Source organism: Ambystoma mexicanum, chromosome 5q, assembly GCF_040938575.1.
Source record: "Ambystoma mexicanum isolate Mex_15411 chromosome 5q, UKY_AmexF1_1, whole genome shotgun sequence".
Taxonomy (NCBI): domain Eukaryota; kingdom Metazoa; phylum Chordata; class Amphibia; order Caudata; family Ambystomatidae; genus Ambystoma; species Ambystoma mexicanum.
The window spans coordinates 389,312,584-389,339,275 of NC_090933.1; the positions used below are offsets into that span (position 1 = coordinate 389,312,584).

At 46.8% G+C, this 26,692-nt stretch overlaps 1 protein-coding gene across 2 annotated transcripts in view; it reads left to right on the forward strand.

Annotated features, from left to right (window-relative positions):
- Window positions 1-26,692, forward strand: part of THOC1 (THO complex subunit 1) — a 1,301,120-nt gene that overhangs the window by 390,287 nt on the left and 884,141 nt on the right. For both annotated transcript variants that reach the window (XM_069620878.1, XM_069620877.1), the window contains exon 8: window positions 12,750-12,832. In XM_069620878.1, the coding sequence (XP_069476979.1) occupies window positions 12,750-12,832 (83 nt within the window). The remainder of the gene's footprint in view (window positions 1-12,749; window positions 12,833-26,692) is intronic.

Here is a 26,692-nt window from a genome sequence, read left to right on the forward strand (position 1 = left end):
TTGTGCGAAGTTCGTGCATAAGCACCATCAAAATCCTCAAGACGGCCGTGTGAGGCAGGCTGCCCTGAAGTCTGGCAGCTTGGTAACACATTGCGGCCATGGCTCACCTTGCGAAATGTAGGACAAGCATCCAGAGTTTTCTCTGCATCAGCAGTTCTCCTCCTTGGTTGGCATTAGCGCGCACCGATTGCAGGTACACAAGGTGGAAACACCGTCGATGCCACTAGGCCCAGGCTCTTCATCTGTCGTCCGAAGCCCCATCGTTTCCGCATCTTTCTCTTTCCAGTAATTCCTCCTCGGAATACTCAGGCTCGTACTGGTAGGGCATTATTGTTGCCATTGTGTGGTAAACAAACGAAAATAATTTATAGCAATGGTACTGGTTCACACGGGCTACAAGCAACGAGGGTAGCTGAACAGAGCGCAGAAACGAGTCACAGAATACTCAAAGAAATACAGTGAGAGGAATGGAATAGAAAACCTGCTGTTGTGTGCGGTCTGTTTATACTTATTGAGGAAAGAGACGTCCTGCCATTTCCATGGTGACACGTCTCATTAGCTGAAGCGCAGAGAATGTTGACACGAGACGTGCTTCGGCGTTGTGAAATGGGCGGTACGCGTCTAGTGTTGTCAGGCTTGCGGGCGGGGGATATGATTTAGTGCTGCAAAGGCAATTCACCCAGGGCGATACAGCAAGTGATGATCTTATCACAAGATGGCCGCGCCCTGCTGCCTTATTTCGCTTGTGTTCAAAAGACGAAAACTCTGGTAAGGTGCATAGGAAATGTTTGTACGATCGATCAACGTATGGCTAAAAACACATGGCTGAACCATAGGGACAATAATATTTCTGACCGCACCATTCCTTTAAAGAGATATGGTTCTTCCCTTTTCCTTTGACTGTTCCTCTTTTTACCCCAGGTGAGCTCTTATGCCAGGGTATTGCAACTTTATCACTAATCCTTAAAAGGGTCATGGGTCTTCCCTTTAGTGTTCATTCTCACAGTTCAGTGGTTTCTCATTTACTTCTCTTCTTACTCCTGGTTTTCTCTCCTGCCAGGGAATCACAATTCTTTCTTGGGTGCTGGTCCCAGACTCGCACAGTGCCTGCTTTACTCTCCTGCCAGTGCTTTATATCCTTTCATGGGTGAGTCCCAGACTCACTGTTTGCCTGGTTCACTGTCCTGCCCGGGCCTTTTCTGTTCTCCACTCACAATTTCTTTCATCCAAAAATATAATGCTTCTCCAGTATTGGGTTACCAACGGTTTCTTCACACTGTTCATATTCGTATCAACCTCTCTTTCCAAGATTTGGGTCACCAACCCTTTCTCAACACTGTTTGAATTTGTATTAGTTCCTCCAATGACATTTATTAGGCTTGCACGCTGTGTTAATGATATGCGACACTCTCAAGCACTCCGGTAACCCACTCACTCTCTTGTGGCCATTACCAGACTAGTCTGGTGTTCCTTGCGTCGTCCTGTCGTCTTCAGTTTGCTGACTGGGGGTGCATCCCGTTAGCTGTTTGGCTCTGCTTTATCTTCCTTTGCTTCGGGCCGCTCCAGCTACCTATAGCAATAAAGCGGTGAGCTTCTCTTAGCCGGGCCTCCCTGCATGCCATTCTCCTCAGCCTCTGTGCTGCCCTCCAGTGTGCTTGCCTCCGGCATGCCTACCAGCATCAACACAAGCTGTGTTCTGCTGCGGTCTCAGCCTCTCACTCTTATTCTGTTCAGCTGCGTGTTAGAAACTTTTCAAAGACTAGAACGCAGCGTTTGCTTGCCGCTTCTGGTCATCCTCATTGTTCCATCCCTCTTGCTCATCTCGGTACTAAAAAAAGGGGGCGGGGGTGTAAATAAGATTGTCGGTTAAGAAAACTTGGTAATTCTTTAACTACATCACAATAAGCCATACAGGCATGATGCAAAGGCACATCGTTGTCATTAAGAGTTACATCTTAAGGTTTATTTTGATTAGTATTTTCCTGCCTCTCTAGAGTTTGTCCTTCCCTACGTGGTTCTCCCGCAGATAGCCACCCCCAGGGTCAGAGTCAGGTAGCTTCTGCCTTTCCCTGGCCACGTAAGAGAAGCTTCCCTCCATATAATCAGTTGCTAGATTGGTCACAATATGTTGTATATATTTGTTATATGTGGTTTTGATTGAAAATATGTACCTGTGATTTTTATATGCTTAGTGTGTAACTAAAGGCCTAATAAATAACTGTATTTTTATATACTACAGTCTAACCTGAATTATTAAATTTTGCTTTGTGTGGACTCATGGTAGCCCTAGACCACACTCCTACTTTTCCTGAGACTAAGCCTTGACTGCTTGTTCACCTACCTTGATTGGGTTTTGGCTAACCTCTCAGTATCTTCCCTGTTTAATAGAGTGGCCTCTCCAAATCCTCCCACAAGGGTCTTAAAAGCAAGCTCTCCAGTGTCTTGTGATATTTGGTCTGTTATGTGTCTATGGCCCCTTTCCTTATATAGTCTACGTGAAAAGCAACATCATGCATTGAACTGAATGCCACCAAAAGCTGGTATGGTAAAACGTTTTTACTGATGGCAGCAGACAGTTCTATACAGTGAACTAAAACTATCTGCCTAGGATCACAGTATAATCTGATGTCAAGGCTTGGATATGGGCCTCAACCTTTTAGTCGCACTGCCTCCAATTTGTCTATCTAACCACCTCTCATGACTAACCCATTATGTACTCAATTGGGGGGTGGTAAATCTTTTTCAATGCCGGATGCTGCTCAATTTGTGCAACCTTCATATGGAGGTTCCAAGCTCAGTTCCATACTGATGCTATGTTGGTTGGTAGAATAAGTGCCTTCTTGTGCAGGTACTATTTTGTAGCACTGTGGTTGATCCTTTTACTGCGGTCTGGCATGTGAACGCTGATCTCCTCATCAAGTGCTTAACACACTGAGCTATCTTTAACTATAATGGAACTCAAACTTTAAAATATGCATTTTAAATTCAGAAACTGTATACAGTCAAGATACTCACAAAAGAAAGTTGAATACACCCGTAGTGAACACAGAAACATTACAGCGTTGATTGGAATCAATTGAAATTTAACCTATTTGCCAGCTGCCAGGCTACACATTGGATAGTTGTTTTCATGTGGTCTACTTTCCACTTGGAGAGAAAGGCAAAGCTGAATGAGCACTTGTGAAGTGAAACCGACATAAAGGGTGAATGGGACTGCAGGGTGCTTGTGGAAGCCGGTTCTCCACATGCATCCAATTGCTTAGTTGCCCCATTGAAATTTGTCCTCCCCAAACAGAAGTATGAATTGAAGCCTACCATCACTTTCCACCAAACACTGCAAATCCTTAATAAGCAAAGATTATTCCACCTCTTTTTCCATGATTTTCTTCAAAGTTGAAATTAAATTGATAACTGTTCACTTCAGTTCAAGCACATTATGCATTGCTACCGTCTCCTTAATGGGAGTGAGACCTTAGAGGTGGATCAATTCTTTTTCATAACAGCAGTGCAGTCTGAACCAGGGTGGGACTGGGGCTTAACATTGGCATTCATTTAAAAGGTGTCCCGCCTTTTCAAGGGGCAATTGGCTCCTTTTGAGATGGGCTGTATGGGAACTGCTTAAGTGAAAGCTTTTTTTTTTTGTAAAATTTTGCAAATAGTGTATTTTGAAGACTATTTGTTCAGCAACAGTGGTCCAATCTACCAGTTACGCAGTGAAGGAACTCCATTTAGGCCATAAACCTGGCACACACTTGAATGTTATGTCTGCACTTCAGACCTTGCCCTATTGGTCCAAACTCATTGACTGAGGAGTCATCCATGCTGCCATCACCGATTCGCTCCGTGTCTAATATGTTCCCAGCTACCTGACCGCACCAAGCTCGGGGATCGTATAGGCACCGTATCCACGGCCAACTTTGATTAGGCATCACGATCGCTCACCCCTGATTTGATTTTTGTTCCAGGCAGGAGCATTTCACTCGCTTTCCATAGCTCCCGGTCATTGAGCACTGGGACAATGTATGACTACCTCTCCACCACTATGACGGCTTCCATTAACACACCGCATGCACCTGCAAAATACTTATGATCATGCACTAACAGCGAGTTTAGCCACACTGAGGTTATAGTCCTCACAGCCACCCCTGGCCAGCAACAGTAGGCACAACCTTTTTCTCAAACCACACAGCTTTTTAACCTGACCAGGACGCCACTCAAACCTTGACCTTTCCTTTAGCTTTGCCGAGAGGCACACGCCACTCATAGGCGATCCTGCACCCTGGATACCTCCAGCATATGCAGTGTGGTCCAATGTCCACAGCAGCAGTGTACTCAACACGCCGCGCCAACCAGTCTCCACGAATGTATACAGTTGGAAATGACCAGAAGCTGTACCGCCATATTGCTCTTTTTTTGACGGTACGCTTCTGCCAAACTTGCACTCTTGAGTGCAACCATTGACACAAATTAGTACTGATAAGTATTTAAAATTGGAAATAATTTTGAGATCCCACACCACCCTAATGACCTGTTAACATTCTATCTAACAGATATCCCACGGACAGTGTTTATCCTTCAACCCCCTCCTGAAGAAGGCTACGCCAGCAACTAGCGTCCATTCACCGCTACATGTGGCCGAAACACTACAGTGTGGATTTATGACACAACATCATTGCACATCTACCTGTTCACACTTGTTGTTGTGTGTTATGTTTGACAAAACCCACGGACTAGTAGTGGTCCTGGGCAGCATTTACTCTTGTCTGTAACCAATGTCCAAATTGTCTTTGAGAGATTTTGCACCTTTGTGAGGCTAATACCCTCAACACTAAAGAGGGTGTTAGTAAGTGGTAACCCTAAATGTCAATTCAAAATCTGTCCGTTTGTCTGTTATCCTACGAACAAGTGAACCTTTTCTTGTATTTGTACCATAATTCTGAGATTAAATTAATTAATCCATAATTCTTGTTGTGTGGATCTCCCATCCTGATTCTTTTCTTAATGATTATTTAACCTTCTGGGCATATCGGGAAAAGACCAGACGGCCTTTATTATTTACCTTGACCTAGCACAACCCACGGTTGTAGGGCCATCCATATCCAGAGCATGGATTAACAACTATACTCGCATTACATAGTGAAAATTATGGAAAAAGTCAATATAGTTTCGTACACAGATGAATATTTCAGGAAACTACTAGGCACCACATCCTCCGTTGGAGGAGCCATTGCCCAAGGATCCAACAAAGATGAACTAGACGCTATACTTCAAAAGAAAAAAGCTGATTTGTATCGAGATGCATGGTACCTTCATGCTAGAATATTTAAAAGCGGGCATCATACCGGAGGGAATCCAGGTAAAAAACATTCCACAAGTGTTCACGGACAACCCTAAATTCAAAATCAACTTCAGCGGAGTGGGCAGTAAGTGCAGTCGCGACTGGCTCATTCTCATCCTCGATACAGCGGAAGAAGAGTGCAAGAAGCAAGGAGAAGAACTAGCTGCATTAGGAAAAAAGTTCTCCGACGACACCACCATAGCTGACGCAAAGCTCAAACTTGAGAAACTAGATGAAGAAGTTGAAAAGTTCAAACAAATAATAGATCGGAAGGTACAGAAATTCAAAAAAGATCTTAACAATTACGTAGAAGAGGAAACGTACCTATACCTGAAGGAAAACTACTACAGTGAACTGCAACAACAGCAGTTTAACAACTATAACAGACAGAACAGAATCGTAATCTTCTCTGGAAGCTCGGCATTATCAAGCGGAGTAACACCAGTCCACCCTGCGGGATCAGAACAACAGCACCTCCCAAACATCCTTTTTTTCAAAGATGTGGCCAACTGGGACACACAAGTAGAAGACCACAACAGGCAGTCCAATACATGCGCACCAGACAATGGTATTCGAACCAACCATGACGCAAATACCAATTTTCAACCTCTCCTCCAGATTGCTCAACAATGCAGAACAAGCACTTCTAGAAAGAGGACTTTCCTTTGTCACTGCTACCAAAGCTGATCCATTTCAAACAGAAGCAAATCTGAAAAGATTATTTAGGAACCTTAGACTTAAATATTTTTTTGAAATCTACGTACCCAAGAACCAAGAAAATGACAACCAGACTGAGCAAGTCCAAGAAAAACTACACGAGAATAGCACCTGTCTGAAACCCCGGTCCACCTTTATGCCACCACTCACCATCCAGGTGGAATTCGACACTTTTAAGAAAAATTGTGATGAAAACTGTCACAGACGGACTGCCGCACAAACATTTCTACAGAGATAAAATCAACCAAGAAGAAAGGAAAGCCATCAATGAATTGAACAATGATCGTACCATCACTATAAAACCAGCGGACAAAGGAGGCGGAATAGTACTCATGGATTCTAAAGACTACAATCGGGAATGCCTACGATTACTGGCAGATACCACATCCTACAAGAAACTCAACAGAGATCCTACACAACGACTAAAAGAAGAGCTTGCGGGCCTCACAAAACATGCAGAAGAAGAGGGCTGGATCTGCGAGGACGAACGCAGATTCCTCAACAAAACCCACCCCAGAATCCCTGCATTCTACATCTTACCTAAGATGCATAAAGATGCCAAACCACCAGGCAGACCCCTTGTTTCAGCCTGTGACTCCTTGCTAGAACCTCTTTCACTCTACACTGATTTTTTTTCATGAAACCCTTCATAGGAGTAATGAAATCCTACTTGAAGGACACCACCGACACATCAATATTCTGCAGATGCTAACGCTTACCTCAGAGTGTATCTTGGTAACCATGGATGTAGAGTCCTTATACACCTCCATACCACAGCAGGAAGGTCTAGAAGCACTAACCATCTGCCTCAATAAAAGGCCTGATGTCACCACTACCCCGACAAACTTCATACTTGAACGCATCCGTCTTGCCATGGCTGAAAACTTTTTCCTTTTTGAAAAACAAATATACCAACAAGTAAAGCATGGGCACCACCTTCGCCCCAGACATGGCCAATCTGTACATGGCCCAATAAGAGGAAGACAATATCTACAACAGCAACAATCCCTACTTACACAACATCCAACTATGGCGTTGATACATAGATGATGTTCTCCTCATCTGGCAAGGCACTGAGACAGAACTCATAGCCTTCCACCAATGGCTCAACCGACGAAATACACACATCAGATTTACCATACAATGGGACTTCCAGACCATCAACTTCCTGGATCTACACATCTATCGCTCTGGAAATAACCTGAAGACGGAACTCTTCAGAAAGACAACAGACCGGAACACCCTCCTACACTTCACCAGCTACCACCCTGTAGGTCTTAAATACAATCTACCATACGCCCAATTCCTCTGTGTATGAAGAAACTGCACCGAAAAAGAAATTTGAGCTTCACGCTCAACAACTCCAAGGACGTCTTACTGACAGGCTATCCCAAGAAAGCAGTGAAAATGGCCAAAAAGAGGGCAGCCAACACGGATCGTACCACTTGCCTCACCCCCAAGGAAAAGAAACCCATGGAAAGAACTGTTTGCATCACGACCTTCAGCCCTATAAGCAATCTAACAAAATCTGCCATTAATAAACACTGGCATTTAATCAAGAACCAGGGGACCTTGACTAAGAAAGAAGCCTCTTTCGCCTTCAAAAAGAACAAAAACCTTTGAGACCCCTTGGTACACACGTTCCTAGAGCCTGAAAGGGAAATGCCTACACTATGGAACTTACCACCTATGGTCGGCCACTTCAGCTGTGGCCATTGCATGGCCTTTAGATACACCAAATCCAGCAAAACCTTCGACCAGAAAGACTTCCATTGGACTCTACAAAACCATACGGACTGCGAAAGCAAATATGTCATTTATGCATTAAAATGCCCTTGTCACCTACTCTATATTGGAAAGACAATCAGGCCAATCAAACAACGCATCAGTGAACACAGGTCATGCATAAAAAATGCTGTGGCTGACAAACCACTCGTCGACCATTTCACCAAGAAAGGACACACCAATGAACAGCTCACCTGGACGATCATACAACAACTGAACCCCCAAAAAAGAGGGGGGTCGACATAAACTTATCCCTTCCCTGCTTGGAACAGAAATGGGTCCATAGATTGGACACTGTGAAAAAAGGCTTAAATATCACGGTCGAATGGAAACATTTTTGGAACTAATCATCCACCACCGTGCCCTCCATTATCAATCTGAACATTCACTGAGCCCAGGTCACACTAACCTAGAATCCACATAGTGTCCACCCTCTGACCTCTAGGGGAAGTTGATCATACACAGATGTCTTACTACGAAGTGTTAACCTCATAGCAAACACAGGCACTTAGAGACAGCTCCTCATGTATGCCTAAACTCTAGATACACTGTTATGGAATAGTAAAGTGGATCATACAACAACATTATGCCTTTTGGTTTATGGCTCTTTCAATTAAGGTGCGCAGTAACCTGTTTTTAGTGACCATGTATCCAGTTATAAGCATACTCCAGCAATCCTGGTAACATGGAACTGCCATCTGAATTTTTCATTATATGGTTATGCATTCCTTTCACCAACATCTGTTTCTGAACTCCACCCTGTATTAATATGCCAATTGTATCCCACCTTTGTATTTTGGATGACGTATTCCCGTGTAGTAGCATACTTTGTGGCCAACCGTGTTTTTGGACTGCACCAGATCATTGGCACTTTCCCTGGCAGGCGCGTCCTGTATGTATTACATTTTCTTTTGCTGCCCCTTGTTGCTGGCATGGCCACCACACCAGCACTCCTGGACTACAATTCCCATCGTTAGCGTTGCGTCACGTGCCGTGCCACGATAACCAATCTGAATTACTTTCACTTTCTCTTCAGACCTGCAGCACTCCCCTCGTCCGATTGGACCGAGTGTCACTTCGTGATTGGCCAAGCCGGCCCAGGGGCGGAACTGCCACCGCTTCTTTTACTTTTACTCTGACAACATTCAGTCCACTGCAACAACCGTCCAGTGAGACCGAGATGCTCCGGCAGAGATTTCAAGTAAGACGGGTTGCCTCAAGCTTGCACGGATTACTTTCACCCCACTCCACCATTTAGTTCACGACTATGCAGTCATCAATGCTGGCATCACCCGATTCGCTCTGTGTCCGATATGTTCACAGCTACCTGACCGCACCAAGCTCAGAGGTCGTATAGGCACCTTATCCGGGGCCAACATTGATTAGGCACCACGATCGCCTACCCCTGATTTGATTTTTGTTCCAGGCAGAAGCATTTTGCTCACTTTCCATAGCTCACGGTCATTGAGCACTGGGTCAATGTATGACAGCCTCTCCACCACTATGACGGCTACCATTAACACACTGCACGCACCTGCAAAATACTTATGATCATGCACTACCAGCGAGTTTAGCCACACTGAGGTTATAGTCCTCACAGCCACCCCTGGCCAGCAACAGTAGGCACAACCTTTTTCTCAAACCACACAGCTTTTTAACCTGACCAGGATACCACTCAAACCTGGGCTTTAGCTTTGCCGAGAAGCACACGCTGCTCATAGGCGATCCTGCACCCTGGATACTCTACCTCCAGCATATGCAGTGTGCCCAATGTCCACAGCAGCAGTGTACTCAACACACCGCGCCAACCAGTCTCCATGAATTTATACAGTTGGAAACGACGAGAAGCTCTACCGCCATATTGCTCTTTTTTTGACTGTAAGCTTCTGCCAAACTTGCACTCTTGAGTGCAACCATCGGCACAAATTAGTCACTAATAAGTATTTAAAATTGGAAATAATTTTGAGATCCCACACCACCCTAATGACCTGTCAACATTCTATTAACAGATATCCCATGGACAGTGTTTATCCTTCACCGCCATCCTGAAGAAGGCCACGCCAGCAACTAGCGTCCATTCACCGCTACATGTGGCCGAAACACTACAGTGTTGATTTATGACACAACATCATTGCACATCTACCTGTTAACAATTGTTGTTGTGTGTTATGTTTGACAAAACCCACAGATTAGTGGTGGTCATGGGCAGCATTTACTCTTGTCTGTAACCAATGTCCAAATTGTGTTTGAGAGATTTTGCACCTTTGGGAGGCTAATACCCTCGACACTAAAGAGGGTGGTACGCAGTGGTACCCCTAAATGTCAATTCAAAATCTGTCTGTTTGGCTGTTATCCTATGAACAAGTGAACCTTTTCTTGTATTTGTACCATAGTTCTGAGATTTAATTAATCCATAATTCTTGTTGTGTGGATTTCCCATCCTGATTCTTTTCTTAATGCTGTTTTTATTTGTCATTTATATAGTGCCTTACGCCAAGGCACTGTACAAAAACCAATTTACGGTACAATAAAGGGATAATAATGATACAATAAATAACAGGTGAGAGACTTAAAATACAATTGAGTTTTCAGAGCAACCCGAAAAGTGCGATAAGAGTGAATAGAACGAGAAAGAGAGAGAGCATTCCAATGTAAAGGAGCAGGCAAAGAGAATGTGAGGATGCACACGGAGGACGAGGTGCAGTTAGAAACAAATTAGACTGGTAGCAAAGAACACGAGAGGGAACATAGGAGAGATGTAAGATAAATAGGGGCTAGACCATAAAGGGACTTGAATACAACACAAAGAAAATTGAATTTGAGTTGAGAATGAAAAGGTAGCCAACAAAGAGAGGCCAGAGAGGTAGAGATGCTCACTAATAGATAAGAGTACAAAAGACGGGTAGAGGAATTAAAGACAGACTTTAAAGGAGCTAAACAAGAAACAGGGAGACCAAAGAGAAGAACAGAACAATAGAATAGTTTTGAGATAATTAGAGAAGAGATTAAAAGCTCAGTGGCACTAAAAGTTAGGAGAAACCTAACTTTCCAAATGTTAAAATAATGGAATCGAAAGGGAGTGCAATGTGATAGAAATGTGATGGGCAAAAGACAGATTGGTGTCAAGATGAAGGCCGAGATTACTGGCATTAAGATAAATAGGAAGATGAGAGGGTGATAACAGAACAAGGCAGGAGGAAGAGGCAAAGGAATTGTGTTAGATGGGGGAAAAAACTTCACTTTCCTGTCCTTAATGCATCAAAAACGGATCAGACACCCAGATTTTTAATAGCAAAGAGACTGGCTGGAAGATGTGTGTGAATAGTAGATGTGAAGGAAGAAAAGATAAGAGTTGTGCGTCATCAGCATAAAAAAGATGGAACAACCCGAAAGAAGAGATATTAGCTGTTGAAGAGGTATAAAGAGAAATGGGGCAAGTACAGACCCCTGTGGAATACCATGCAAGAGTGGAAGGGGATCGGAGCAAGTACCGGCCCAAGAGACAGAGTGCATGCAATTAGATATAGAAGATTGAAACCATGCAAGTACAGAACCAGAAAACCCAAAAGAAGAGAGAAACTGGAGAAGTAGTGAGTGGTCTACCGTGTCAAAAGCAGCGGATGGATCCAGAAGTATAGGAATAGAGGAATATTTAGCATAGTGAGCAAAGAGTCAGACAGAAAGAATGGGAAGTTGCAGTGGAGTGAAAAGGTTGAAACCCAGATTGAAAACGAGGTCAAATAGAATTAAAGGTGACAAAGTAAGAAACCTTGGAGTAAACAAGACATTCCAGCAGTTTATTTATTTTATTATTTATTTTTGTATGTGGCTTTAAAAAAAACCTTTATAAATATGAACCAAAATACAAAAGGACCTATGAATGAAAAAACAATTTCACATACAAAGCCTAGCAAAATTGCATAGAGCAATATTTAAAAGGAGAAGAGCACAATGTAAGCAAAACTATACAAAAAATAAGATTTTACATTCCAGTAGTTTAGAAAGGTATGGGTGCCCAAAGCCAGACCAAGGTCATCATCATGATCATCATCCGAGGAGAGACCTCTTTTTATATGCTGAAGTCTGTCTACTTCGCTGCTCTGTGTGCAAAGGCCTCAGTCTTTCGATTTCTATTGGCTATTGGTGATACGAACGTCATACCATGCTCTGAGTGCTCAATCCAAAGTCTCAGATATAGGGCCTTCCTGAGCACGCTCTTTTGTGGGCACCCAATCCAAAGCGAACAGGACGAGTAGATAAGGAAGATAGTTCAATTGGATGCATGGATGTCTTTTTAGAGGCATGAGCTCTAGTGACGGGGCATAAAGCACAATATAAATCAAGCTTTCCGTAGAGGTAGTGTATCCTATAAGGCTTTCCACAAAGGTAGTATATGCCCCCAAAGAACCATAAATACACACAGACAATTCCGGCTTGGGGTGTGGACTTCCACAGAGGATAATGGGGGGCAGAGGGGAGATCGATACAGCAGGAAAGCCGCCTACATCTCCAGCTCCTGGCCCAGAACTGGGCCCACAGGCTCGCCAGAGGGTCAACAGTGCTGTTATTACTGGGAAGACCGGCAAGAAATACAAGAGAATTCGTTCTAAGGTCAGTAAGGCAGAGAATAAGGCAAAAAAAGGTGCACCAATAGCATACGTTAAGTTAATGTGACTTGTATGTCCTTGAGCGCAGCCGGTCCAATGGTATGTATACCATACTGATGGTAGTCAGTGACACCTATCCCAGCAAAGTCACATAACAAGCTCAAGACCCAAGAACTGGAAATGAAAAGCACTGTGCTCATGCTGTTCAGCTCATTTCTCTTAAATTGCATTCATTTATTGTATAACTGTTTTTCAGCAGTAGATGTTCGTGTTGTGAACTTAATTTGTTCTACTCCCAACAGGCCTGAATTTGCAAAGTCAATTTAATTTAGAAAATGTGACGGTGTACAACACCAACGAACAAGAGAGCACGCTGGGACAAAAGGTGAGAAACGTGATCGGAAACTAACATTTATAATTATTCTGCTGTGTTTTGTGGCATGTGATTCCTGGTGCTGCTTTTTTCTGGAACCATTTAAGCATCGTAGCCCCATATTCTTTAAACTATTTGGATATTGGTTTGGGAATACTCAATATGACATTTCGTGCATATGATGAATTTAAATTATTGCTCAGGATTATTTTTTTTGTGTTATTTGCGAAGGGACAGTGTCGCAGCTTCAATAAATCCACCAAAAAGAGGAAACGGCTCAAGGATTTGATTTTTCAGGCAGTGGGGTGGTGCAACTAAGGGCCCTCGACCTCCCTCCACCGTATCCCAGGTTCTACCATTCCCCACGTGTGTTACTCAACTATCGATTGGTATCCCCTACTGCTTAAACTAGGCTATTCTATTGGTGAGGGCTAATCTACCATACTCTCTGCCAGAACTTTCTAAGGGTGACTGTCTCCTTGCACTCTATCTCACTCTGGTTTCTGTTTTCTTCCTGTCTCCTCCTTACCTGCCTTTGGTCTTCCTAGTTCTTCTCTCGGTCTCCCCTGTCACTCCCTTCTCTCCTACTTACTACTGTTTCTCTTTTTACTCCCCACCTCCGAGTAATCTCTCCTATCTCTCTCCAGTCTTCTTACACTGCTATATTTTTAAAATCTTAGTTCTACTACTACTCTCTCCTATCTCCCACATCTCTCCTTCTCTTGCTCAGTCTTCTTGCACCCCTTCTCACTCTCATTGCACCCCCCTCCTGCTACTACTCTCTCCTGTCTCCAACGTCCACCTCTGCACCTTCCTCCTCTTTCAGCCACACATTCTCTCCCTCGCAACCAATCCCACCTTTCGCTAACTAGATTTTTTCCGATCTCCCCTACCCTCTGTCTCCACGTCCAATCATTCTAAAATACTATCATAACCAACTTCACACCTGGAACTACTCCCAACCAATACTTCACATGCACTTGTAGCCAATAGCATTACAGAACTCCTATCGAACCGTTCCACGTACCCTTTCACTCTTTTCTGCTAAATACAGGCTTTTTATACCAATGTCATCCTGTTTCTGTGATTCCTCCCCCTTCGCATTGGCTCACTGCTTCACCTGACTGCTTGGGCCAATCTAGTTCTAGGTTTTCGCCAGGGCCGGCCTATCTTAGTAATTGGGTTTAAAAACCCTCTTAGGCTCTGCCCTCTTTTTGTTTGATGCTCTTAGTGCACTCTCAGTGGTTCAGTCCCATTTGTGCTCTCCGCTCCGGTAATCTTGCATTTCCTCTGACCTGGGATGCTACAATTCATGCTGATAAATTGGAAGTTGCTTTGAATGGGAGCCTCTCAGTGGGCATCTCTTTTCCTCTGTTCGGTTGTTGCAGTGTTGGATTCTGGGCCTTGTCGTTTTGGAAATAGTAACCTGAAAACTCTGGCCCGAAAAGAGGCTGATGAATATTGGTTAAAATACTTACCGGTAATCTTCATTACTCCTAGTCCTACTCTTCCTCTTCACCGTACCCGCCTATGAGGCCCCATCTCCCTACAGGAACTTTTTTCCCCCTGGCGGTGTAAAATTACTACTTACCCACAATACACCAGTACATAGCAAGCCTGGACAGACACCAGACCCTTCCACACCACAGGAGGGTCGGCAGTACTGTGTTGAGGAAGAGTAAGACTAGGAATAATGAAGATTACTGGTACGTGATCTGATCATTACGTTTACGCCCCTCTTCCTCGTCCCAGTACTCACCCATGAGGCATACCCAAGCCAAACCAAGTGGAAGGGCCCAAAGTAAGCAGGAAAGCAAGAGGACACCCAGGAATCAATGCAAAACACCAACAGAATATCACAGCTGGGCCACAGACAGCACCCCTACACCAATGGAACCATCCCTAGAATTGCCCACATTAAGCCTGTTATGCGTAATAAAGTTATTGGAGTCTGCCCAGGTTGCGGCCCTGCAAATTTTAATGAAATGGAACACCCTGAGCTTCCGCCCAGGAAGCATTCAGCACACCCAGAGGGACAAAGACCAGAGGCCAAATACGCCATCACTGAATTGATACAGCGACTAATGGAAACAACCAAAGCTTTTCTCCCTGTACCAAAAGTCACCAGAAGACTGTCTGAACGCTGAACAGGATCCGTCCTGGCCAGGACCGCCTGATGCACATCAAGGCGTGCCACAACACCTCCTCTGGGGACAGAGGGTCAGGAACAAAGGCCTGGAGAACCACTTCCTGTGACAGATGAAATTTAGAGGTTACTTTAGGCAAGAACCGGAGATCACACGGCAATACCAAGCTGTGATGCCAGATATGCAGAAAGGGAGGATGGCAAAGGAGAGCCCCAATCTCCCCCAGACCCTATGCAGAGATGATGGCAACCAGAATAGCCGCCTTGAGCGTAAGGTGTTTAATGTCAACAACGCCAATTCGTTCAAAGGGAGCCGACTGAAGAAAACGCAAAACCAGGGGCATATCCCAAGGGGGGAGGGGATCCGAACACGCAGGCTACCCAGAAGAAGCCAGGCTCCTAACGAAGCGGCTCACCAGATCCAAATCCAACAGAGGAACACCGTAACCCTCCAACAGGGTCTGCAATGCAGCCCACGGAGCCCGCAAAGTGGCCACTGCTAACTCCTTATCGAAACCATCCTGAAAAAACTGCAACACCCCCGGGACACTGCAACCCTGCCACCGGAATTCCCAGCAGGAAAAACACCCACACCCGTAGATCCATGAGCAACGCAAACCACCCCTTGCAAACCCAAAAGGGAACCACCAAGATCACCAGAGAAGAACTTCGGCAGATTTTCTGTACCACCCGGGAAATGAGAGTAAGAAGAGGGAAGGCATACAGGAGACCCTGAGGCTACTTGATATTCAAGGCGTCCACCCCCTAGGCCCCCAAATGACTGGAACCGTGAGCAAAACCTGGAGCGTTGACCGCGGAGGGGGAAGCAAACCAATCCAACACTGGAGTTCCGAACTGGTGACAAACACCAGCAAATACCTGATCTGACAATATTAACTCAGGGCAGACCTGGAGCACCCAACGGAGATGATCTGCAACCACATTCTCCACCCCCCCCGAATGTGTACCGCCTCCAGGAAAGCAAATACTGCTCGGTCCAAACCCTGATGCACCCTGCCAGAGAATTCAGGGCCCTGGACCCGATCCCCCTTGATTGTTGACATATAGGCCATGGCAGAGGAGTTGTCAGTCCACATCAACACAGCCCCGGCCCTGCAAGAGTGGAGCAAACCACAGGAGAGCCAGGTGAATGGCCCCCAACTCCCTCTAATACAAGGATTGATGGAACCCCTCCACGTTCCACCGCTCCTGAGCAGAGACACCCCAGGGAGGCCCCCTACCCTTAACCCCTGGTGTCTGTGTTCCAAACCACACGAGGGGGGACAATCCAACTCCACCCCCATCAGTAGGTAGGAATCTCTCAACCACCAACCCAGTAAAACCCGCATGTCGCTCAAAATCTGGACCCATATCCCGAGATTCTGTGAGGAGGACCACCAGTGAAGCAGATGATGTACCATCAGGGGATGAAGATGGAGGTGGGCCCAGGGGACTAGAAAAAAGCAAGAAGCCATGTGTTCCTGAACCACCAGGAGCTCCCTTGCAGTCGCCCAGGGACGTTTAAGGACCTTGGAGAGGAGCGACTGGAGCCGGAGAGCCCTGGCCCTGGAGAAGAACTTTCCCAATCTTGGTGCAGAACCGAGCCCCGATGAACACCAGGTCCTGGGAAGGGGCCAACTGAGACTTCTCTCAGTTGATCAGGAAGCCCCACTCATGGAGTGACTTACTGACAAGGAGAAGGTGATATTGAACAGTACAGCGGAAATCTACCTTGACCAGCCAGTAGTCCAGGTTATATGAACAGCTGGATCCCCTTCAGATGCAAATGATCCACCAAAAGAGCCACCACCTCCGTAGAGAGTCTTGGAGCGGATTTCAACCCAAAGGGAAGGACCGGAACTGATAATGGACCCTACCCCCACAGAGAACCTGAGGAACTGGAGGTGTAACGGGTGAATGGGCACATAATGGGCATCCTGCAGATCCAAGGAGACCATCCAGTCTCCACCCCTCCCCCCCGCTTGAACAGAGGAATAATCTTTTGCAAAGACTCCATCTGAAAGCAAACACCCCCTGACAAAGGCATTGAGTTGTTTTAAGTCCAAGATCAGACGGAACCTCCCCCGAGGCTTCGAGAACACCCGAGAGTAGAATCCCAGAACCCACTGGACCCAGTGCACGGGCACAATGGCTCCCTTGGACAGAATCTCAGCAACGGCTGAGGAACTGGTTGCTTTCTTGGCAGGATCCCTGGACAGCGTAGTCATGATCCAGGACGGCTTAAGAGGAGACAGAAATTCGAACCAGTAACCTTCCTGGACAATCTGCAGGACTCCGGCATCATTGGACGACTGTTTTCACACAGGAAAATAATGCTGGAGGCGGCCCCCCACAGTAATTGTTAGGGGTTCAGATGGCCTTCCACTGACTTCGGACCCCCAGGCCTGGGACAGAAGCCCCTGGAGCTATGAAACTGGCCATGCCTGCCCCCAGACTCTTGCTCTGAGGCTCAGCTCCCGAAGAACACCAAACCTGAAGAGCCGGTTTACGCCGCAATCGGTCAACATGCCTGTCAACCTGGGACACCTGGCGAACTAAGTCTTCCAGAGAGTCCCCGCAAAGCTTAACGTCCATAAAGGGAAGCCGAAGAGCGGCAGCCTTCTGGGAGTTGTCGGATTTCCAATTCCTAAAATGAAACTGATGACTAGCAGATGCGCAAGCACCCATGGCCATGGCGGTGCCCCTGCGGCCATCATAAGAAAGATCTGAAAGGAGTTGAACTTGGCGATGCATATTATCAAGCACAGGAGCGCAGTCTGATCCATCTTCCATTGGCCTACAGAGAAGCCGGAAGCCCCCCAGAACCTTCTCTGCTGTAAATGAACCGTAGATATTGGCCCTCAGTGCTAAATGTGAACCCCTATGAACCTTCTACAATGAAGCATTTGCTTTATGGTGCTTTGAGTCCCAAATCCGCTGCAGCCTTGGAGGAACGGCCCACCAAACTGGACAGAATATCAACAGCCATTGTGTCCGGGAGAAAGTCCTCAGCCCCTTTCAAGTATAGAGACGTGCCATGAAGCGCGGTATGGAGTCGTGTTTGGGGTCCTTCCATTCACAGAGCACTTTAGTTTTTATATCGGATATCAGGGGAAGCCTCCAGCTTTGGAGTGTGCTTTTATTACTGTATCCTAGGGTCTCCTGTGTAACCTGTGTTGGTGCCCATCTATCAACCGAAGAAGAATGAAAGGCTTTTTGAAAAAAATAAATATATAAAAGAACATGGAAAAAAAGAAATGTTTGTTTTTAATTTCTTTTTTCCAAACCATCACAGGCGTGGCCAGAAACCGGCCCCCACTCCCAAGGGATGATTTCGGCCCAGCCACGAGCCGAAAGGCTGAGGGGCCAGGCCAATCCTATCCTGCCCACTGCCTGCAGCCGGACGCTGCAGAAGCCGTCTTCAGGTAACAGGAAGGAAAACAAGAAGCTGTGAGAAGCGGCAACCAGCCCTGCCACCTGACAGGCCTTCCGTGAGGGTACAAGATGCAGAAACCCGGTGAAAACCCTGCCTGCAGCCAGGCTCCAGCGGGAAGTGGGGAGGGGGCTATGGACAATAATGCACGGTACAGATTTATGAAAGCCACCAAAGCTGGCCTTTTTATTTTGACATGAAAAACAGCAGCGCAAAAGGACCCCAAGCACTGCAGGGGGTCCCAGACAGCAAGATCCGCTGAACTGGGCCTTAAGCCCCTCGGGGAACCCAGAAGCCCACACCTAAATGCACGACCGCCTCCTCCCGTAGGACACACCACCACAGAGGAAACTGCAACAATGACTCCCAGAGCCCCGCACTAGGAGAATATAATCCCTGTCGGAGACGGGATAAAATGAATTGGTGTATTGTGGGTAAATGGGAGGTTTATACCTCCGGGGAGTGTGGCGTTCTTGTAGGGGAGGCGGGGCCTCATAGGTGAGTACTGGGACGTGGAGGTAATGTGTGATTGACAGTGATACCCACATGACCAACAAGGCACCCCTCGGGGGGGGGGGGGGGGGATCGGGGTTGGGTGGGGGATTGGAGGGTGGAGGAGAGGGGGGTCAGGGCATGAGTCCAACCTAACACTGTTTGGGGTAGGATCTGCTCTGACATACCACCTGGTAGGCTGCCTACCGCAGACCGAGAGGGGTCCCTGTCCCCTCCCACACTCCACCCCCAACAGGTTCACGCCCCCGATCCTATTGTAACCAAAATTTCCATTTTCTTTCGGGATTTGAAATTCTCCCGAAAAGCAGGCCTTTTTAAGCTGTCAGTCCTATCTTGCAGGTGTGAGAAACCCATGGGTATTCTCCCATGGTAGGCTCTGAGAAGCCTCTATTCAGGTGGCCAGGGAAGAACCATTGCTTTTGGATCCCAACCCTGGTGCTGGACAAGTGAGGGAGGATCACCAAGGTAGAGGAGACGGGGGCTGCTCTCGGGAGAATACCCTAAGGAAGACGCAGTATTCCAATGGGACAATAGGTAGATAAATCCCAGGAGCCTTTGTGGGGTATGCAGGCCCCATTATCCCTAACCCAATAAAGAGGCAACCCTAGGAAAAGGAGGAAGCAAGGTGAGACAAAAACAGTCTCTCAATTCCAAGGTCTTTTTCTTTTCCCATTCAAATCGTAGGAGGGGTCATAGAGGCCTGTACGTGCATATCAGAGGAGCTAACAGGGAATAAGTTAATACATATAAATTAATCTCTTGATTACCAAAGTAGGGCCAAGGGGTCTTCTTCTAGTCTTTACCAATCGCCTTTTAATAACCTGGCCCACCATTATCCAGTTCCATCTCCCACTCCCCATTTTACAACAAATACTTGGGCAACTAGGATCATTAAACATTACCCATAGAAATTATATGGGGAAAGTAAGGGCAACCTACCATAGAAATAACTCAAGTAGTCAGGCATTCAATAGTTACCAGGAAAAACAAAAAGGTGATGGCTGGAAGGTTTAGAATGAATCTTAGCCCCTGGCATTGCTTTGGGCAACCCTCCAGCCAATCGTTCTTCGCCTGCCAAGCCATTACAGAAGGTGAAAGACTATGCAAATCAGGCTTGGTACCACCCCATAAGGGGCAGTTACCCCCCAAATGCTAGGTCACATCCCTTCTGCACAAGGCCACAAGCATCCTCAGGCATGTTTCGTCCTTGTTGGGCCTCATCAGTGTAACCAGTGTCACATCTGACACCACTTGACTGGTTTTTTCACTATAAAAGGTGTGGTCTGTCACAAATGTATGAGCGAGTACGATAGCCAGCAGAAGAACGAGTTGGGAGGAGAACCGAGCCGGCAGAGTTGCCCAGGACCAGAGGCCACAGACCAGGATGCCAAGACCCTGCCGTGCAAAAGGGCAGAAGCATGGCGAGAGAGCCCTGTCTCCAGGGAGCCAAGAAAGGGTCCTTACACAGGAGCCGCGAGGCATGCTGGTGCCACGCAGAACCTGCTTATGTGAATGCATGTTCCCCTGGACTGGTGAGACAGCCCAAATGTGTCGGAGGGCCAGGTGATGAAACCCTGACCTTGGAATGAAGAACCAGAGTTAAGCGGCGGGGCAGAAGTCAGCCCAGTGAGTCAGAAACCTCACAGAGCCGGGTTATGAAGAATGCAATGCAAGGTAACGTCGCAAACAAGAAAGAGGACTGCATTTGAAAGGACGTTGGGTGAAGCTGACGGAAAGTCTTTAAACAAAGATGCAAGTAATGGTGTAAGCGCGAGATGCGCTTGTGCGTGTTGGACTATGAAACAAAAGGAACGAAAGAGGGCTAGAAGCCCATAGAAGAGGTGCAAAAGGCCGATGGAAAGGACCGTACAAAATTGGGTGCGAGTGACCCAAAGGGGGCCAGAAGGGCGTGGAAAAAAGGGTGCAAAAGGCATGAAAAGAAAGGACAGTATAACAAGGGTGCGACGGGCCCGAAAAGCAAGAAACAAGTGCAAGTGTTTGCGAAAGAATGAAAGAAGCGTGCACGAGGCACAAACAGGTTAAGGGGTAAAGGTCGGTGCAAATGGGCATGGAAAAAGTGAAGGAACATAGGAAAACGGTGCAAGAAGCACCTGGGGATAAAAAAGTGCAAAAGGAAGAGAAAGTAACAAACCAAGGGAGGGGCAAAGGGTCAGAGTGATCACACTGAGGAAAAGTAAAGAGCCGAGCGTTTTCGAAAGCCTCTGATTCTACCCCACAAGAGGATGACCTACAGGAAAAATTGTACATGAGAAAAGACACATCTTGACTTTGTGTTTTGAAAGCTGGAAGAGGCCTAAGCTTGGGGAAGGGAACCGTGAGAGGCCTATTGATAAAAGTAGACTGTGTTTTGCATTGAAAGCTGAAAGGGAACAAGATAAAGTTTGGGAAGGGAACCCCAAGTAACTTGAGGACATTGGAGGGGTTTGAATTCACTGTAAGGTCCCTGTGGAGAAGGTCATACCAGCAGCCCTGGTGAGCGAACACCTCTTTGTGACCTTGACCAAATTCCAACTGTTGAGAAGTCCACCTGAAGACTACTTTGGTTTTGCCATTTTTGTTGAACCACTATTTTTCCTTTCTAAAGAACTTCCCATCACATTTTTGTACAGAGTAAGGGCAAGCATAGGTTTAGATGGACAGAATTTTGTTTTGGACTATTAGACGACGACGGCCATTAGAAACATCAGTTAAGGGAACTTATCCTTTTGGAGTTTGGGCCAGTCGGGCATTCCACCACCCTAGAAACCTTTGTAAATAAAGGTTTTAAAACTAATATTTTTTAGTCTGTTTCTTAATACCATGCCTGTCTCACACATGTGGAATGGCTGTTGAAACATAATGGGAGTGTCTGAAAATTAATGGATTTCCCTTGCAGCTGTTCAAATGGCTGCAGAGATGATGCCTAGGTCACCTGCAATGACGGATGCAGCCAATTGTTTTAAGGATGAAAAGGGAGCTCCGTTGGCATGCAAGTACCACATTCTAGGCATGTCCCATTAGTCTTTGGCGTTGCCGTATCATTCATCACAGATTAAAGTACCTTCACCATACTCGACCCTAATTTTCTGAGCAGTCTCGCCAGTTCCTGTTGTCTATTATATACCGTAGGCGGGAGCGTTTTGTCAACAGCCTGGTCCATTAGACAGTTAAAGTGGCCCCCTATTAATTCTTGCCCCCCACAAAGCCCACTCAGCTTGGTTAAGACTGTGCTTATGTATCGATCTTGCTGCTCGATGGGTGCATATGAAGCAACCAGCGTACTGACCTTCAATGAGACCCTTAAGGACCAAGTATCTCTCCTGGATCCCTAAATATAGCCTGTTTGATGAAATCAACTCCCTTAGAAAATAGAATTGGTCCCATTTTTTTTTATAAATTAGCAAGATATTGTTGTGGAAAGACTGTTTTTTTTTTTATTCTCCTTTCATACCCAGCTAACGGATCTGTCTGAAGAAACGAAACTGACACCCCCAGCTCCCCAACTCCCTCAATATGGAAGGGGGTGTTAAGACCCTGTACATTCTGGGTCACGAAGCCAGCTTCCTTCGCTGTTCCCTGCAGCCTTAGATAAGCCATTTACGAAGAATTGCAAACCAATACCTACTTTCGGCCTACCTAGTGTATTGCCAAACGGCATGACCAATCTAATACAATGAACTAAACCTGTCAACAACATTAAGAACTATCAAAATCACCCACCAGGGTCCCGTTCCTCAGAACCTTATCGTCGACCAGATATCTAAGGGGCAGTTTCGGGGTCACTTCCCATTTCACCCCCACCCCTTTCCGAATACCTTGAAAGGATGTCCTCCTGCTATCCCCTACTTCAGAATCTTTGTACCAGTACTTTTAACTCCCATCATCTCCCATGAGATTTGTACTTTACCTTTAAGGAACCCCACTACCTAAAAGTTAGAACCCCTGTTCCCTTGCACACTCCGCAGCAGCTCCAAGCAGAGTCCATTCCTCAATCATATTGGGTAATCATTGGGATACATTCGCCTCTCCCTCTTCCTCTGGTATATGCACGACCCCTCCTCCAACTGTCCTTTCATGGCACCCGCTTTGTTCTTTTTTACGTTCTGTTTCTGGGAAAGATTCTCTCAACAGATCACCTTCCCTATTCTCCATAAGTGCTGCAGCTTCCACTTACTTTGTTATGCAGTAGGACTTCCCCTGATATTCAAACTGCAGTCTACATGGGAAGGTCCATCTAAACCTCACCTCCTTTTCTCTGAGCCATTTTGTGACCAAACCGTAAACTCTTCTGCAGGGTTGCTTGAGCGAGGTCCTGGAACAGTTCTATGGAGGCGTCTCTAAACCGGACCTTGTCTTGCAATCTCGATGCCTTCTTCATCCTTTCTTTAAGTTGGCATAAATGAATTCAGGTGAGAACATCAGGTAGTACATTTCTTGACTGCTGAAATGTGAGTATACCTGCTGCGTACAATCGCCGCTTTAGACTCGCCATCCAAAACCCCATGAATGTGGCAAAATAGGGCCGCTACACATTTCTCCAAGTCCCTGTCGCCACAAGTTTTGGGATAACTCTGTCTGATGTTATTACGCCTTGATCCGTTTTCAGCGTTGTCTTGTCTTTTCAATATGTATTCCAGCTGCTGTTCCATTCTCACTGTTCTTTTAGCACAGTCTGCTCATGCCCATGATCAGTTAAGGTTGTTTCCACCTCCTCCAGTCTTTTCTCTGCCGCGAGCACGTGCTCGTCTAACTCAGCAATAGATTTCATTAGCGTTCCTGCGCTGTCCTTCATTTCTTTCTTAATTTCCATCAGCAGCATCTGCAAATCTGATATCATTGTGGGCGCATCTTCCCCCCCTGCAATTGCCGGCTATGTGGGAGTGAATTTGTTCTTGATTTCGTTTCTACCATTCTTGTACTTGCATCATACCGTTGATGTCCCCAGAAAGAGGGCCTCCAGTTGCCTGTGGGTGTTTGGGTTACCGCCACTGTCTCCTAGCCTGTCTTGTATGCTGATTACCACCAACCAGGGCCTTGCAGTGCAATATTCTGCAGATCGTAACAGTTAATCCAGCCCTGACAATTCTTCGCCCTTCAGCCCCCCCTTTTCCCTCTCAATCTCCACGTGGTGATCCCAGAGTTCCTTGTAAACCCCAGCTAGTTCCAAGATTACAACGAAAAGTGGGTTCAGGGAGCCCCCTACTACTGACCCAGCTCCGTAAAGCACTTTTGCTGCTCCCGGCTTCACGAGAATTCCCCTCTGTCCTCCCGGCATATTCGTAGCTCCCGGGTACAAGTAGTCTTCATCCACGGGCCACAGCCCATGGAATCTAATTGCAGCTGTAGGGGGTCCGGCCGTTCAACATATAGCCGCCTCGTAGCTTAGAGCTCCGACCACCGGGAAGGCCCATGGGACTGCACAGAGGGTTTAGGGCACCCTCCTCTGCGTGCTTGGCACTGCTCCTCCTCCCACCCACATGTTCGCCTCCCGGTTTTTGTCTGGGTCGCAGTAGGCCATCAATCCGCCTGCACGTTTTTTCCTTGGTGCTCTGAGGTTCGTTGGGCAAGCCGAGTTATGTGGACTCACAGCCAGGCACCATCTTGGATGTATCGGCCCGACTCAGTCCACCACTCAGTCACTCGATGAGTGTTCCCAATCCTGCTATGGCACACATCTCATGACTGGGAGGGGTCGGGGTTCCCACGTAGGGTGATGCAGGGGAAAAAACACATTTCAGGGCATATTACTGGCCATGGGAGTGATCTCTGGGTTGGGGCTCTGGAGCTCAGAGGAAGCAGCTCCATGCTTCCCTGGACGGCCACGCCCCCTTACACTGTATTTTATAATTAACAATTTACTCTGAAGTGAATTGAAGACTTAAAAAGTATCTTAATTTTGTTAATGTGCTTTGGCTGCATTTTAGAATTGTTCCACTCTCTAGCCCTGTTTTTGACTGGAATGTGTGTATTTACATTTTTACAAATAGTACCAGGCCAGAAATACTGATTTGTTGTCCTGACTATCCTTTTGTGACTTATTTTTATGGTGTGTTGAAATGTCTGGCTCCCTTTTCTTCACACCCCTTGTCCTTGTATGTTGTTTGCTTACCCACCGGTAGCGGACTAATATAATATAAGGGTGGGTGAGTGGGTGGTGTCTTCTAGGCCAATCAACTGTTTTTTGAAGGCGCTAGTTATTTTGAACTGTTAGAACATCTGGTCTCTCCCTCCCAGGGTATTTGTATATGATGTGTTAACTGCTGAAGTACTTGTTTGTCCTGATTAATTTTATATGCGTAACACAATAAATGTATATCTTTTTCAGTGCATCAGTATGGTGAGTTTCTATGGACTGAGTGTACTTTTTTTCTACTTAATTCTTTGCTCCCACAGATTTCTCATCATTGATATCTATCTTTCAGTGCAGGAATGTTTCCATTGCCATTGGGCGCAACATGACTGCTCCCGATGCAACTGTGTCCGATTTGATGTCTGGATATATATATTTCTCCAGCATGGGGTCTGGCATGGATTCACATGCTCATGAATATTCCCCGTCGTCAGGCTGGGAATCCTCGGTAAAGAAAAAACCAGTATCAGTTTCGTTTCTGATCTGTCTTTCGTAGTAATAACCAATCACTGGTCTCTGCGTCATACTGACCACAGCCAATGACTGCCCTCTACCTAAGCACCGCCTCTGGCAGCCATCTTCAGATTTTTACCGCACGTTCATGTGTTGGGATCCTCGTGCTATTGCTCTCGAGCGTTAGTGCTATTTTTCGCGCTTTTTTCACAAAAACTTCGATTCTTTCGGTCAAAAGAGCCTCAAGCTCCACCGATCCTACATCCGATCAACGGGGACCCGTGTCGGATTCGTCTGCGCCCCTCAAGGGTGAAGATTTCGTCGAGCTACACTTCGGAGGACTCCAGAAGCTTCTCAGGCCCGGTCTCGGAGATGGCCCACGAGAAGGGAAGCTCGACGCCCGGAAAGCTGTTCAGGGTCTGCCCTGGATGCCAGCTGCAGAACGTCTTTAAGGAGGACGAACACTCTTTCTGCCTTTACTGCCTTCATGAGGACAAGACGCACGTGGAGAAGGACTGTGCGTTTTGCGGCAACATGTCGGAACGGACCATGAAGGACCGCCATCAACGTCTCGCCAACTGGCTGGAGGGTAAGAGCCCGTCTGGCGAGAAGAAGAAGAAATCCGAGCGGTCTTCTAAGACCTTTGAGGGCGCCCCGGCGACAGGGGCCCAACATAAGGCCAAGCACCGCGAGTCCGCTGGCACCGGGAGCGCCGAACGGTCGGGCTCTACGGGCGCCAGGCAGGGCGCACCCTCCCCGGCACCATCAACCACGAGCCAACGCTCTGGGTCGGGTAAGAGGAAGGCCGAGCACCCGGCGAAGCTCCTGGAGAGGCCCCGGTCGAGCTCTAAGGCAGAGGAGGAGCGTGGCAGTGCCCCCTCCCTCAAGGATAAGGCGGTGAGCGCACCTAAGGTGGTGAAGGCCTTGATCCATCCGACCAAGCCCTCTATCGAAACGGTCGCGGCGGCCCTGGCTCAGCCTGTGGAGGCTGCACCAGTGGTGGCGACCTCAGGGCCCAGAATCTCCCTGCCTCCTCGGAGGGAGTCTTCTTTTGTGCCCATCGATAGGACCCCCGTGAAACCCTCCGTGGGGAAGAAGAAGGGGGGGCAGGGCGTCGTCGTAGATTCGGCCTCAACCTCAGAAGAGGAGCTGATCGAGGTCTTAAGCCACGGCCTAGGCGTGGAAGAAGGCCAGCCC